The 16,437-nt window shown below is 52.7% G+C and overlaps 1 protein-coding gene across 5 annotated transcripts in view; it reads right to left on the bottom strand.

The window, feature by feature from the left end:
• USP36 (ubiquitin specific peptidase 36) overlaps positions 1-7,723 on the bottom strand; it is a 36,919-nt gene extending 29,196 nt beyond the window's left edge. For 4 of the 5 annotated variants that reach the window (XM_042965712.1, XM_042965711.1, XM_042965710.1 and 1 more), the window contains exons 1-4: positions 7,637-7,721; positions 4,931-5,081; positions 3,204-3,599; positions 2,448-2,669 (exon numbers count right to left, since the gene is read on the bottom strand). In XM_042965712.1, the coding sequence (XP_042821646.1) occupies positions 2,448-2,669; positions 3,204-3,456 (475 nt within the window). In that variant the 5' untranslated portion in view covers positions 3,457-3,599; positions 4,931-5,081; positions 7,637-7,721. Of the gene's footprint in view, positions 1-2,447; positions 2,670-3,203; positions 3,600-4,930; positions 5,082-7,636 lie in introns of all 5 variants that reach the window. The other variant, XM_042965709.1, reaches the window with a different exon arrangement.
• Between the last annotated feature and the right edge of the window lie 8,714 nt (positions 7,724-16,437).

A 16,437-nucleotide genomic window follows, 5' to 3' on the forward strand; every position in this document is an offset into this window, starting at 1 on the left:
ATGATCTCGCAGTCTGTTGAGTTCCAGCCCCGCGTCGGGCTCTGTGATGGCAGCTCAGAGCGTGGAGCCTGCTTCAGATTCTGTGTCTTCCTCTCTCTCTGCCCCTCCCCTGCTCATGCTCTGTCTCTCGATAATAAGAAATAAACATTAAAAAAAAAAAAAGAAAGAAAGAAAAAAAGAAAAATCTCCCCTCCTAAGGCCAGAAAGATAGTTGCCAACATTTGCTATCAGAGTGTGATGTTTGCTTCCGATATTAAATTTTGAACGCATCTTTTGTGCACGGCTGCGCTGTGAAATGGGGGTCCTATCTCACTCTTCCCAGATGAAAGCCTGAGTTCTTTCAAAGTTCCATTTGTTCAAAACGCGAGACAGGTGAAAGAGCGGCATGTAGGCAACACACTTCCAGATACGTGCAGGTCTGTTTCTGGGCTCTGCTCCACCGCACTGGTCAGTCTGTCCCTCCCTGACCCAATACTCTCGACTCTTTAGCTTCTCTACTTGACAAGACTTCCTAGCTGGTAGGGCATCTCTCTCCCTATAGCCTCCTTCAGAAGCGTCTTGGTGATACTGAGTCCTCTGCTTTGCTTTTTCGTATACATCCTAGAATCAGCCGGAGTTACGTTAACGAATCTACGTTAATCTGGGGAGAACCAACATTTTTATAACAGCGAGGCTTCCTTCTGAATGAAGGCAGCTATCTTCGTGTATGTAGGTTCTTGTGTAACGTCCTTCAGGGAGAGATCTCTTGGTAAATTTAAGTCTAGACACTTTTTCATTTTTGTTGCTATTACAAACTTTTTTCATAGTAGCAACTTCTTTTTAAAACTCGTTTGGTGCGGAGAAATTCAACTAACTTTTCGTACACTGACATATTTACATTGCCAAATTTCTAATTTATAGTTTCTTTCGCTTTTCTTTTCTTTTCTTCCTTCCTTTTTTTTTTTTTTTTCCTTAGGAACATTATTTTCAAGTTAACAATGGTGCGTTCTCTCCTTTTTCCCCCCACGTCACCACTCTGGCTAAGACGGACACATCTTCAACACAAGGGGTGACAGGGACCCTTATTTCACGCTGTGTTTTGAAGAGTATATGCTTCCAATATTTTCCTATTGAGAAATTTGGGGGGTTTTTTGTTTGTTTTTGTTTTTTCGTGTTTGGTAGATAACCATTTATCTAGATAAGGAAACTCCTTCTTATTGCTGCTTTACTAAAAGCTCATCATCAATTTCTTTTTTGGGCATCTATTTGCAGGTGACCGTTCCCTTTTCATCTGCTGATACATTAATTAAGGAAACAAAATTAGCAGTCACTTACACGGCACTAAACTGTGGCCTAAGTACCATTCTGAGCATTTCCCGCGATTCATTCAAACTTCCCAACAACACTATCAGGATCATAGCATTTAACAGTCACACTTGGGAGATTTTCAAATTTTAGAACATCCTTCCAGGGCTACGATGAACACAAACTGCTCACGGTGTTTAAAAGACTATGGAGTTTGGGGGCGCCTGGGTGGCTCAGTTGGTTGAGCGTCCGACTGCGGCTCAGGTCATGATCTCACGGTTTGTGAGTTCGAGCCCCGCGTCGGGCTCTGTGCTGACAGATCGGAGCCCGGAGCCTGTTTCAGATTCTGTGTCTCCCTCTCTCTCTGACCCTCCCCCGTTCATGCTCTGTCTGTCTCTGTCTCAGAAATAAATAAACATTTAAAAAAATTTAAAAAAAAAAAAGACTGGAGTTTGGTAGTAGTTTGTCTAGAAGTTTCTTAACTACATTCGTGAATCAGATGGGGCTGTAATTTTTCTTATGTTGTACTCGTTTAATTTCATTCCCCAAGTTATTAGAACCTCGTAGAACGAGCTGGGGGGTTTTTCTCTCCTTCTCTATTCTCTGGAAGAGTTTGTGAAACATTGCAACGAACTGTTTCTCAAAATTTTCATGAAGCTCACCCAGAAGTCGTCTCAGCCTGGTATTTTCTTCATGGGAAGATCTAATCCACCCATGTAATTTCTTTATTAGTTACAAGGCTTTTAAAACTTTCTACTTGCTTCAGTTTTGGTAAGTTACATTTTATTTCACCCCTCTTACCCGTTTTAAATTTCTACTTGGGGGCATGTTTTATAATGCGCATAAAACGCTGACTGGTATGATAACGGATGTATAAAGTCGTGGAATATACGTAGTTTGGATGTATTTTTTGAAAACCCCTCTCTCCGTTTAGGTACTCCTTTTTACAAGAGTTTGGGACCAACGCTCTACCTGAGACTGGCTTCCACGGCCCGTCCTGCCGCGGGCACACGACAAATTTAGGTTTTGTCAGTTACTACGTCACGAATGTCACTCCGAAATCTGACCCGGGCTGAGGGCTGGCAGGCCGTGAGCACGTGGGTTTGTCTCCGCGGGACACCGTCCGGTCCCCCACGACCCCCAGGCCGCCCCCTCCCACTCACAGTTGCGAGCATGCTCCTTGGAGAGCAGGTAGTTGGCCAGAGGCGGGGTGTAGGTCAAGCACTGTACGGTCGAGTTCAAGAAGCAGGTGTTGCCGAGGTTGTGGAGCCCCGCTCCCACGCGGTAAACCCGCTCCCACTTTAGAGACAGCCGCTCGGTGGGGAAGAGCACTTTCTGTGGGGCGGGGACACCGTCCCCACAGCTCTCGTACGCATGCTCGCTGCCTGTGAGAGAAGGGACGAGGGAAGAAAAAAGGGCCTGAGTCCACGCACAGATGGACCACGAGAGGCACACTCGGCCTGCACGTGGCCAAAACACGGCGTCAAAGGCTAACTGGTGTTCCCGCCCACCGGGAGTTACTAGAAAGCCCGGGAGAAAACCCGGTCATCCCACGGTCCTCGCAGACTGCATAGGTCTGGAATTCGAGGAGCCCCCCACGGATGGGAAGGCAAGACTCAGAACGAACGGCTAGAGGGGCCAGGCCCCCGCATGCTGAGGCCCAGCCCGCTCCTCTCGTTTCCAAGCCCCGCTTCTGATGAAACACACACGAGTTCCAAGGCCTCTCTAAGGTCACGGATCTCTTTCTGACCAACCCCGTGTCGTTATTTCTACGACTGAAAGCCACCGACCCCACTGAAACCTCCCAACTCTCTGACCACGTCTCTAGTTTTGTTCCTCCCACTCGGCCAACGCTCCGTCCATCCGCGTGGTCAACACACATCGAGACCCCCTCCTGCCGGCCAAGCGTGCGTCTGTACCCTGTCTCCTGGCCTGAGGCTCGTCTCCACTCCTGTGGCGACCGGCTCCCTCCGTTTTAGGGTTCAGCAAGACATATTTGCTCTTTAAGGACTCCAGCTGATAGGAGAAACTCTTGCTGGCTGGCTCGAACTCAATCTTCTGTAGAAGGACTTTCTTGGCAGAGGAGGCCAGGAGCTTCCCCAGCTCTCCATCGTCAGCCGAGTCCTTGCGGCCGGGTTTCAGGGCTTCCTTCAACTTATCGACTATTGGCATGGTGCATCACCGTGGGGACGAGAAGGGACACAGAGCGACGAGTACCCAGGTCCCAGGAACAAAGCATCACTTCTCTGCAATCCCCTCTTTGGTCTTTACGGATGCTAGCCACCACACAAGCTTCTCTGGATCGGCTGCCAACCCTACAAAGGAAGCGTAAAACACGGAAACGTGTCACCAACAGCTTGGACGGAGCAGAGGCCGTGCTTCTCTCAGAAAGACCAGGTGCTTCCACAAACAGCACCGAACACACAGTGACGGCACCGGCACCGGGCGAGCCGCGCGACGTGCATTTGCTCCATACGGGACCGCGCACCTCCGGCCGGCCGCACCTGCCTTCAAAAGGTGACCTCGTGGTCCTAATGTGTGCTCACAAACAGGGAAGCGCGAACTCTCACAGGACACCCTGGTTGCACACACAAATCCATGTGATAAAAGAAGTAAATGGGGCAACTGGGGGGCTCCGTCGGTTGAGCGTCCGACTTGGGCTCAGGTCATGATCTCGCGGTTCGTGGGTTCGAGCCCCGCATCGGGCTCCGTGCTGACAGCCCGGAGCCTGCTTCCGATTCTGTGTCTCCCTGTCTCTCTGTCCCTCTCTTATTCATGCTCTGCCTCTGTCTCTCAGAGATAGAAAAATAAACGTTAAAAAAAAAAAAAAAAAGAAAAGAAAACATGACTTCAGAGGCACCTGGGTGGCTCAGTCAGTTAAGCGTCCGACTGGGGCTCAGGTCACGATCTCGCGGTTCGTATGTCCGAGCCCCACATTGGACTCTGTGCTGGCAGCTCAGAGCCTGCTTGGGATTCTCTCTCTGCTCCTCCCCCTCTCATGCTGTCTCTGTCTCCCTCAAAATAAATAAATACACTTTTCAAAAGATGAAATAAATAAAATCTTTGCAAAAACAAAATTTCCGCAAACAAACCCAGAAACTTAAGGGGCGCCTGGGGGGCTCAGTCGATTGAGCGTCCGACTTGGGCTCAGATCATGATCTCACGGTTCAAGGGTTCGAGCCCCGCGTGGGGCTCGGAGCCTGGAGCCTGCTTGGGATTCTGTGTCTCTCTCTCTGTCCCTCCCCCATTTGTGCTCTGTATCTCTATCTCGCAAAAATAAATAAACGTAAAAAAAGTTTTTTGGGCGAGCGTGCATACAGGCACACGTGCGCGTGAGCAGGGGAGGGCCAGAGAAAAGGAAAGGAAGATTCCCTAGCAAGTTCCAGACTCAGCGCGGAGCCCGACACAGGTCCCGAACCCACAACCGCCAGATCACGACCTTGGGCTGAAATCAAGAGTGGGATTCTTGACCAACCGAGCCACCCAGGCACCCTGGGACTTATCTTTAAAAGAGCAAGCACAAATTCTTTGATTTGAGGAAACAAAAGAACCTTTCCTGAGAGTCGTTATCCCAGGGTTCCCACCACCTGAACAGGCCGACAGCTCGGAGAAATGAGAAGATACACAGACACCTCTGCTGCCTTACCTGGGACGTCTGACCTTGGGCGTGCTGCTGTTGCAGCATGGGGTCAGGTTCTGGGCCAGAGCGGGCAGGTGCGGTGCGCGACCCTCAGATGCCCGAGCTCCTCGCCTTTGGCTTGGTCAGTCACCAAAGCTGCGGGCCTGTCGTTCAGAATCTGTGGGGTGAACAGAGCACCACGTGAGGCACGGTCCCCTCGGCCCCACTGCATGGACACAGAGCAGGGAGGCCGACGATCTCCCTGGAAGAGTCGGTGTGAAGGCTGAAGGAGTGTCGACTGCCGGATTTAGGAAGATTCTGGAGAAGAACTGAACGCACCAGCTCCAAACTCTGCAACGTGCACACGAGGGAAGCACTGCCCTCTGCCCTGCGTCCTAACCTTCAAACCAGGGACAAGTCCAGGGGCCAAAAATCCCCAGGGGGCTCCGGTCCAAAATGCTTTCCAGAAAGTGAGAGGTAATAATCACCTCCAACTTCCACATTTCAGAGACCAGTAGAAAAAAGGAAAAAAAAAATTGAAGGAGCAGAGAGAATCGCCACATTTTCACTTTGCTAAGTGCAGATTTCTTGTCCTTGCCATCCACGATCACTATGATTACATAAGATTAAGGTACTGAAAATTTTTTTGCGGTGAAAACGTTCGAATGTATACAACGTGGGGGCGCCTGGGTGGCTCAGGTGGTTAAGCGTCTGACTTTGGCTCAGGTCATGATCTCGCAGCTCGGGAGTTCGAGCCCCGCATCAGGTTCTCTGTCAGCAGACTTCGCTTTGGATCCTCTGTCCTCCTCTCTCTCTGCCCCTCCACTGCTCTGTCTCTCAAAAATAAACATACGTTCTTTTTCCTTCTAAATATATGCAATGTGGAGAAATCAACATAGGGACCACCACGTTCCCTTTATTCATATCAGCAGTTACTATGTGAGCCCAACCCATATTCCTCTCCTGTCCCCACAGTTACCGACAGCAAATTTCAGATACATTGTATTTCATATCCATAAATAAAAGCATACCCACACCAAAATAAAGAGGGAGCATAATAAACGTGATCTCAGAAGAAAAGCCAATGTGGAAACTGAAGATCCCGGTCTTACAAAAATCGCCCTATAATATCCCTGTTTTAATCAAGACTCATACCTCACTGTGCACAGGTGAGGGCATAGACAGACATGGGCCCAAGGGCAAATGCTGGGGGACCAAACAGCGAGGGGACGAACAGAACTCGGGAGATATAACCCGATTTATTTCAAGAGAAGTAATTTCAAGAACCCCCATCCCACCGCCCACTCCTCACTGTGGAAGTCAGAGATTTTTGAACAAACGTCATTTTTCGACTTCTGACAAAGATCGACCCCTGTGTCACCGATGCTGTCCAAAACATCAATAACCAAAAAGTTATTTCCCTCTGAGGGGCAGGAACCCAGAGAAAAACGTCCTTGCAATCACCAGCAAGCCCTCTGATGTGCGCATCTGACAACCTGCTCTTCCAAAGTCGGGAAGGATGCTCCCTCCATTCCGCGTCGCTTATGGTCCAGAACAGCTCGGGCTCCCGGGTGCCTAGTTCCACCTCGGAGAGCAGCCGGACACAGCTGCCTCATATTCCCTCTCCCTCCGCCCTGTAAATTCACTTTTCCAGGATGAAATGCACTCGAGACTCACAGGGTCAACCACGTGCTGGTGGGGGAGGAGCCCCAGATGGACAGAGCCCCGGCCTCCCTGGGGCACCTTCACAGGGGGCCTCCGGGCTCTTCTGCAGAGGCGAGCAGAGCCTCCCTCTCCTTGGAGGCCGGATTCTCAGCAATCGCTTACAGAAAGCAGGCTGGACGCTTTCCTCTCTCATCGCTCTCGGTTTTAGAATGCTACTCGGTCTAGCTCCTATAACCCCAGGGGAGACTCGACACTACCCACTAAAACGGGTATTTTAAACACCCTCCTCCCACCTTGTCCTCACCCACTCGCATCCACCTTGACCATGACCCTGAGGAAGGTTACCTTCTCCGGGGGTAAGTCTTTCCCACGTTTTTCACTAAAAGGAAAAAAATGAGATGGCAGCACTGTTGCCAAACCGAACAGGCTCCTCCAGATTTTGACTTAAGCCATTTCAGAGAGTCTGGTTTCTGCATAAATGATGCTTCCGTGGGTAAGGACCGTGTCCACGACCGACACAGGCAGTTGCCTCCTCCGACCCCCCGGAGCTCCTGGCTGGGGCAGGCTCTCCCCTCCATCACCGGTCAGGGTTCCCCGGGAACAGCAAAGAGGAAGCCTCCCGGACCCTTCCTGTGGAGCCCCCCGAACCCCGCGCGGACGACGCGCCCCTGACCCTCCCCGTGGACTGCAGAACCCTCTCGGACCGCGCGCCCCTGACCCTCCCCATGGACCCCGGAGCCCCTCACGGGCCGCGCACCCATGACCCTCCCCGTGGACCCCCGAGCCCCTCGCGGAACGCGCGCTCCTGGCCCTTCCCGTGAACCCCCGAGCCCCTCACGGACAGAGCAGCCCCGAACTGGCCAACCGAGTAGCCCTGGGCCCTCCCTACGGGTCCCTGAGCCCCTCGAGGACGAGTACCCACATGTCCCCTGTGCGGCGCCCCCCCACCCCCCCCCCCCCCGCCAGGGCGCATCTTCCCGCACCCCAGGCCCCGCGGAAGCCCTCCACCCGGCCGGACGCGCAGCCTTCTCTCGGCCCGCGCGCGGCCGCCACCCGGCCCCAGCCTACCCGGCCCTCGGTGGGCCCGGCTTCAGGCCCGCGGCGCTGGCGTCTGCTCCGCCCGGGCCCTGCACACGCACCATCCGGGCCTCGGGCGCCTCACACACGTGTCACCGCGACGCTTAAAGGCGCCGCGACTCGAGGCCAGCGCTGCCGGGCTCGAAACGTCGTGGCTGCTTTAAGAGCAGCAGGCCCCGCTCCCTGGGCCCGCCCACAGTCGCTCTACGCAGCCGATACGTCATCCCCTCATCCCGCGGCCCCGCCCCCTACGCGATGACGCAAGCACGCAGAGTCGGAGACGCCCCGCCCCCTGGGTCGGAGCCGGGCGAGTTCCCGGAGAGCACGTGAGGCGTCCGCTTCCGGGTCCTTAACGCGCAACGCACCTGGCGCGGCCTCAGTCCCGCGCCCAGTGCCCGGCGCGGGTGGTGCTGATGTCGCGGGGTGTCGGCCTCGCTCTCCAGGGCCTTTAGTGACCGAGCCCCGGACCGGGCGCGATGAGGGCGGCAGGCCCGGAAAAGCCAGGGAGGGCCGAGCAAAGAGCTGCTGGGATGACTGTGGGGAGTGGTGGCGGTTGACCTCTGAAATGTCCGGGGCCGGGGGAGGGGGGGGGGGGGACCGTGTGCAATTCCCTGGCCCCACTCCCGACCTCCAAACGCATCATCCTGTGACGACTGCGTTCAGCTCTTGGTTGAATGCTTGCAAATACGCATTGCTTCTGCGGTATTTTAAAACAGCCTTTTCACCAGACCCACTCCTCGCGTGAACGGGCAGGGGGGGAGAACGAGCGGCTCCTAGCCTGACCTTCCGTGGCTCTCTGACACTGACGAGGGCAGCGGGTGGGAATAAACGACCCAAAATCACAACCTGGCGCTCAGAGCCTTGTCTGCCTGCTCTTTCTTGGCAGGGAAGCCTGCGGCGGGTTGGGTGAGCTCCTGGGGGAACCGCCTAGAGCTAGTCTCCATGCCCACGCTGCACCCCGACAGTCCTTGGGGCCGGGATTGGAGATGGACCCACAACAGGTGTCGCTGGGACAAAATTCACCCTGTAGTTGTTACGTGGATGCTGGTGTCCTGAAAAAGCAAACAAGCAGAAACAAAACCGTAGGGGCCCGGGCCTGGGAGAGCCCTCAGGAGCTTCAGATCGAGATCTGTTCCTGGGGTGAGAGCATTCTGTGCCCCGAGACAGTGATTCAAACCAAGACAGTTCTCACTATGGTGTCGCCTGATCCCATGTGTAAGCGAGTGATTAGAAGTGTGGGGGCAGGTCCCAAGGGCTGGCAACTGACAGGGGAAGGAGGAGACTAGGCTTTTATGCCAGCGCTGCCCTAATTCGCGGGTTGCTTTGGACAGTGAACTAACCTGGATTTCCTCATCTGGGGAATAAAGACAATCTCCAGCAGATCTGTAGCGCTTAACAAAACTGAACACCTTTGCTTCCATAGCTGAACTGATACTATGTGTCAGAGACCTAGCTGGTCTGTCGCCTTGCCAACATTGTATGCCTTAAGCCTCCCCGGCAACCCTATAAAAAGATACTGTTCCCATTTTACAGATTAAAAAAAAAAAAAAACTGAGCATGCGCACCATCTCTGCAAAGAGGTGATGTGAGGGTTTAAACCCAGGTGTTCCCGGCTCCAGGTTTACACCATTAGCTCAGGCCCTCAGAGAGACCCCGAAAATCTGAGATGACAGGTTAGCCGAGAGGCTTCTGTCCTGCTTCACAAAGTAATCTGAAACCCAGTAGGGAAGAGCTTTCCGCCACCCACACTCCCACCCTAACTCCCCCTCCCGACTCGACTCGACTCTCGATAAGAAGCCTCAGCGCGGAATCTCCTCGAGGTATGTTCAAGTAGGCCTTTCCTAAAGCGCTTCATCTCAAAGGTCACCAGAGAAATGCAAATGAAAACCACACCGAGGGATGTTTCACGCCCACTAGGACAGCTAAAATTGAAAACACCACTGTGTTGGAGAGAAGGCGAGGCGAGTAGACTCGTAAAACCCCTAGGAGTATAACATGATGCAACCGTCTTGGAAAAGTTAAATGTTTCTTTTCAGTAACACAAACACCTGCCCCATGAGCGGTCCATTGCCGTGGCCATCACCACTGTAACTATGCCTGTAGTCCAGGACCTTCCACATGCGCAGCTGCAGCCCTCTGCTCCCCCGACCCCCATCTTGGGAACGGGGGGTCCAGTAAGTGTCTGCTGATCACCTCCCTGCAGGATCCACAAACCCTTGAGCCCACCATGCGCGGACACGGGCGCATTCCTTCTTGCCTCAACTGCCTCTCTTTTTCTGCCCTGTTGCCCCCTTGGGCTGCCGGGCTGGAGCTCAGACCGAATCCTTGTCCTTTTCAGCTTTTCCAAGCTCCCTGGCATCCAGGAGGGTCTGGCCACTGGGGGTCACTGGCGAGACTGGAGGGCAAAGGAAAGGAGTGGCCGGGCCTCTCTCTTCCACCCTTTCTGCTCGGGACGGGAGTCCCTGGCTCCCTCCAGCGATGTGCACTGTGGTTCCAGCCTTCTCCCTCCCCAGCCTGTCCCCTCCCTGGGCTCTTGTAGGACAGCCTCCAACCTCTGTCCCTCTGCCCTAGAAGTGCTAACAGCTGCCTGATGTTCTCTGGTTGGCTTCCATCAGGTTGTAAGCAATCTCTGCTTTAATCCCGTTTTTTGTTTTTTTTTTTTTAAGTTTACTTCTTTATTTTGAGAGAGAGAGAGAGAGTGAATGGGGGAGGGCCAGAGAGAGAGGGAGAGGGAGAGAATCCCAGGCAGGCTCTGCACGGTTAGCACAGAGCCCGATGCGGGGCTGGAACTCACGAACAATGAGATCGTGACCTGAGCCGACATCAAGAATTAGACACTTAACCGACTGAGCTACCCAGGCGCCCCAAATCCCCTCTGTTTTAAAATCTGCACAGAGTGGTTTTGGTGTTCCTGAGTGAACCCAGGCTGATACAGACAATGACCCCAACATCCACCTTCCTGGTCCACATCCTGGTCTCATCTCTCTCCCTCCCCGTGTAAATCGTCAATCAACACATTTTGCTAATTTTACTACTCAAATATTCCTCAAGCCACTCTCTTCCCTCCATCTAATTGCCCAAATAAAGCCCTTCTCCCTCTGCACCTGCGTTACTGGGATGGCCAGATCCATCACTCAAACGGCCAAAAAGAATAATATAGTTGAAGGGCCTACCCGAAAACACTGTGCACCTGCCTGAACCCTTCCCTGTCACCAGAAGCTGATGGGAAAGACAAGCTCCTTCGTATGGTCTCTAATGGTCCCCGGGGGGCTGGCTACTTGCTTGCCTTTTCCTCCTTCTCCCCCAGCCACTCCCTGCCCTGGATCTCTCAGCAGAGCTGAATCCAAGCGCCCCCGCCCAGACCCTAACAAGGCTGTCTCTGTTGTAGGCTCCAACCGGTCTTTGGGCTAAATTCCCTTTCCCACTTGCCCTTCTCCAACTTCTCCTCAGGCGCCACCTCCTCCAGGAAGTCTTCCTGGATTCCCTCCATCCCTGCCATTAGGTTTGTGTTGCCTTGGGCCTGCTGCACTTTCCATTTATATATTAATTGGAATGTTCTCTGGTCTTCTCCCTCCCCTACCATGACTCTTAAAGCCCTCACTATGTCTCACTCATCCGAGTGTCCCCGGGCCTGGTTCACTGCAGATATACTGTGCATGTAAATGTTCACGAAGACCAACCAAACAGAAAATGAAATAGCGAAGATGGGACAATTGAATAATCTCTAAATCCTGAAGGAGAAAGGGAGAAAAACACTGAAAATAATAAAACGTTCTCTTTTTTTTTTTTTTTTTTTTAAGTAGCTTCGTGCCCAGTGCAGAGCCCCACGTGGGGCTTGAACTCAAGACTGCGAGATCAAGACCTGAGCTGAGATCAACAGTCAGATGCTTGCTTAACCGACTGAACCACCCCGGTGCCCCGAAAATATTCTTTCTTTAAAAAGTGTTGTAAATGTTTATTCATTTTTCGAGAAAGAGAGAGAGACAGAGTGCCAGTGGAGGAGGGGAAGAGAGAGGGGGAGACACAGAATCCAAAACAGGCTCCGGGTTCTGAGCTGGCAGCACAGAGCCCGAGACGGGGATTGAACTCATGAACTGCGAGATCATGACCTGACCTTGTAGCAAGTAGGAGGCTTCACCGACCGAGCCACCCAGGTGCCCCTCCCCTAAAATTCTTAATTCAAAAAAAAAAAAAAAAAAGTGTAACCAAAATGAATCAAATTAGAACTTACCTTTTAAGAAAAATGTTTATTTTTGAGAGAGAGAGAGTGCACACACACACACACGCAAGTGGGGGAGGGGCAGAGAGAGGGGGAGAGAGAGAATCCCAGGCAGGCTCCACACTGTCAGTGCAGAGCCCGATGCAGGGCTTGAACCCGTGAACCAGGAGATCATGACCTGAGCCCAAGTCAGACGCTTAACCACCTGAGCCACCCAGGCGCCCCAAGACCTTCCGTTTAAATCCCAGCACCACCTTGCATTGGACACTCAGACCTCCGCCACTGCCCAGGGTGCCATACGAATCAGGCTCAACTAGATTGTTCTTTGGCTTAGTCTGGGCCTGCCTGGGAAGGAGGTGGGTACTGGCCCAGGGGGCCGTGGCCAGAAGCTTCCCGTAGGGAGTTTCAGCCGTGACTAATTCTCTCCGATGCCCGGGAGAGGAAGTGACAGGTGTCACACCCAAGCCCAGGCCGGAGGCTGAGAATCTGCCGGGGCCTCCTCTGCTCCTTTTTCTGGCCGAAAGCGAAGGACTCTGAGGCTCCGGAAGGTGGTGGGGACACAGAGGGAAAGAGCCCAGGTCTCTGAATCGCCTGAGGAAGGTCACCCAACAAATGTCCCCGTTGATCTTGGCAAGAAATCCCCTCTCTTTGTTAGCTTCGGAGACGTTGGGTCTATCTGTTACGGAATCCACAACCACCTTGCCTGGTGCACCTTTGCTCCCAGACCGCAGGGCCCTGGGGCCGTGGGGTGCTGAGGCGGGTGCCACGCACCTGGGACCACAGCGGAGGGGGGTTCGATGCACCCGGTGTCCGTGGGGAAGTCGTCCTACGGCGACACCACGTCCTGGTTTATGCCGCACGCGTTGCGAGCACTCTCTTGCTCTCTCGAAAGTGTCCCAGTTTGGAAGATAAATTGTATAGAGATGAATCTTCCAGGCAGTTGAATTTGACCCTTTTCAAGTTTGCAAACTACAACCCATCACAGGCATTTTGGTGTTTTGATGTGTCTTAGCTGACACTGGGATCTTAGCTGACACTGGGATTTTGTCACGCTCGCTTCAAGTCTGGCAAAAACTTGTTCTGAAAACTGACACATGCAAAGGAAAACAAAAGCCACTACAAGGCCCTTCTTCATGCAAACGGAAGGCAAAATGTCCCCAGGAGGGAGACAGTCTGGGGGAGGGGAAGCTGCTTGTGCCAGGCTGGTGGCTGGCGGTCCTCAGGGATGCTGCGGGAGGGAGGAGGCCAGACCCCGCCTCTGCCCGGGTTCAACCCCAGCCCCAGTGCTTACTGGCCGGGTGCCCAGGAAACGGACCTCCCTATGCCTCAGACTCTTTATCTACCAACCAAGAAGGATGAGAGCACGGGCTTCTCGGATTTGGCCCGTGTCCCCTGGGATAACGTACGTGAAGCCCTCGGTATGAATCCTGGCGTGGAATAAAATGTTAGCTTTGGGGCGCCTGGGTGGCTCGGTCGGTTAAGTGTCCGACTTCAGCTCAGGTCACGATCTCGCGGTCCGTGGGTTCGAGCCCCGCGTCGGGCTCTGGGCTGACAACTTGGAACCTGGAGCCTGTTTCGGATTCTGTGTCTTCCTCTCTCTGACCCTCCCACGTTCATGCTCTGTCTCTCTCTGTCTCAAAAGTAAATAAATGTAAAAAAAAAAAATTTTTTTTTAATAAAAAAAATAAAAAATAAAATAAAATGTTAGCTTTGACCAGGATTATTATTAGAATGATTTGCTAAGCAGTTGCCCAGGGGAGTTCAGGGTCAGAGTCTCCTGAGCCTGGGGAAAGTCACAAACATGAAAGGGTCAGGGTGTGTATGCAGAAGTTCCCACAGGCTGCTCTCCTTCAGAAGGTCTGCTTCTGGGCTGGCGTCTGGGAACGTGGATTTCGGGAGGGTTCCCCCTCTTAATCTCTGATAAGAACACATCCTGGGGGGCTCCTGGCTGGCTCAGTTGGTAGAGCATGTGACTCTTGATCTCGGGGTTGTGAGTTCGAGCCCCAGCTGGGTGTGGAGATCACTTAAAAAAAAAATAAAATGGGGGCGCTTGGGTGGCTCAGTCGGTTCAGGGTTCGACTTCGGCTCAGGTCACGATCTCCCGGTTCGTGGGTTCAAGCCCCGAGTGGGCTCTGTGCTGACAGCTCAGAGCCCGGAGCCTGCTTCCGATTCTGTGTCTCCCTCTCTCTCTGCCCCTTCATAATCCATTTGTTTCCTGAAGGAGAAAATCTGCTATTGGAGCTAACGGTTTCCCCAAATCAAAGGGCTGCCTTTCACCGCAAAGGATTCACGGCAACTGTGTGCGACAGGGCGGGCTGGGGGGTCAGCTCAAAGCTCCAACCCAAGGCTAAAGATAGAACCTGTTCAGAGAGGAATCTCAAAGTCTTCATGTAAAATCTGTGGGAACAGCAGACTGTCCATCGTAAAACTGACCCCAGTAAAATATCTGTAGCTCCACTGTGACTTATTGTTGCTAAGTTAGATCAGTTAAACATACCCGTTAATAATTAGGAGGGAGGGGGACCTGGGTGGCTCAGTCGGGTTAAGCGTCCAACTTTGGCTCAGGTCACAGTCTCATGGTTCGTGAGTTTGAGCCCGCATCGGGCTCTGTGCTGACAGCTCGGAGCCTGGAGACTGCTTCCGATTCTGTGTCTCCCTCTCTCTCTCTCTGCCCCTCCCCCGATCATTCTCTCTCTCTCTCTCTCTCTCTCTCTCTCTCTGCCCCTCCTCTGCTCACACTCTATCTCTCAAGAATAAATATTTAAAAAGAATGAAATAAAATAAAATAATACAATAAAATAGTTTGCAAAGATTAAGAAAACTGGGATGACTGTTGAAACGGGATCACAGGTGCACAGAGTTTGTTCTATCGTTCTCTGACTTTGAAAAAAAATTTTTTTAATGTTTATTTAGTTTTTGAGACAGAGAGAGAGAGAGAGAGAGACAGAGAGAGAGAGAGAGAGCATGAGTGGTAGAGGGGCAGGGAGAGAGAGGGAGACACAGAATAAGAAGCAGGCTCCGGGTTCTGAGCTGTCAGCACAGAGCCCGATGCGGGGCTCGAACTCACGGACCATGAGATCATGGCCTGGGCCAGAGTCGGGCGATCAACCGACTGAGCCACCAGGCACCCCTCTGCCTTTTTTTAATGTTTGAAAATTTCCACAATAAGTGTTTTTCCAAAGTCCCACTTGACCTACATTACATAAAACAAACGAACCGGGTAGCAATCATGTGATGTGCTCTTTGCAAAGACCCCGTGGGGCCTCCAGAGGGCCACGGGTGCCCAGGAAGCGCATTCGCACAACACAGATGGTTTGGGTCCGTTCCCAGGCCACTCCCCTCGTTTCACCCGACGGGAAGAACAATCCACACAGTTCTGCCACAGGTGACGTGAAATGGGCGACACTTAGTGGTCAGTGACGCAGACATCGGGGCGAACTTGGTCCTCTTACCTCTTTGCTGCGAACTGTGTTCTCGCCGACCCAGCGGCAGCCGCGTAAAGCAGGGAATACACGTCTTCTGGTTTCTGCCAGGAAGATCACGTTCTGCAAATGCGCCACGGGGTGGCTAAGGACTCAGACCATTAAAGAGTTTTCTTATGGTGACCTGGTGCGACGTGAGACTTGGTTCAAGTTTAAATCACGACAAGGCCATCTTTCCCTGCTCGAAGGAGAGTGGGCGCGGGGAGGGAGGGGAACCTGCGGGAAAAAAAGAGCCTTGGAGAGGAACTACAATGTATGGTCCTTATGAGGATCCTGATTCACACCAGTGGACCATAAAAAAGCATCCTATGGGACCATCGGAGATGTCTGAACACTGATACAGGCACATACCAATTACGTTTTTAGGGTGTGATTAAAATATTCCGGAACTGTGCTCCTTTTTCATTTTTTAAAAAAATTTTTCGCTTTTATTAAAAAAAATTTGAATATTCATTTTTGAGAGAGAGAGAGAGAGAAAGAGAGGGAGCTGGGGAGAGGCAGAGAGAGAGGGAGACACAGAATCGGAAGCAGGCTCCAGGTTCCAAGCTGTCAGCATAGAGTCGGACGCGGGGCTCGAACCCACAAACCGTGAGATCACGACCTGAGCCGAAGTCGGATGCTTAACCGACTGAGCCACCCAGGCGCCCCGGAAATGTGTTTTAAATAGTCCTTATTGGGGCGCCTGGGTGGCGCAGTCGGTTAAGCGTCCGACTTCAGCCAGGTCACGATCTCGCGGTCCGTGAGTTCGAGCCCCGCGTCGGGCTCTGGGCTGATGGCTCAGAGCCTGGAGCCTGTTTCCGATTCTGTGTCTCCCTCTCTCTGCCCCTCCCCCGTTCATGCTCTGTCTGTCTCTCTCCCAAAAATAAATAAAAAACGTTGAAAAAAAAATTTTAAATAGTCCTTATTTTTAAAAGACACGGACTGAAGCATTTACAGGTGACGCTGTTTCACACCTGGAATTTCCCTGATGACCTCAAGTGGGGTGTGCGGGGTGTGGACGTGGGCGAAGAAGGAGGACGAGGGGCAGGAGGTGCTCCCCGTCGAGGACGCAAGATGGGCACGGGGCTCTGCTCTGTGTGCCGCATAGCATA

Source organism: Panthera tigris, chromosome E1 (genome assembly GCF_018350195.1).
Source record: "Panthera tigris isolate Pti1 chromosome E1, P.tigris_Pti1_mat1.1, whole genome shotgun sequence".
In the NCBI taxonomy this organism is placed as follows: Eukaryota; Metazoa; Chordata; class Mammalia; order Carnivora; family Felidae; genus Panthera; species Panthera tigris.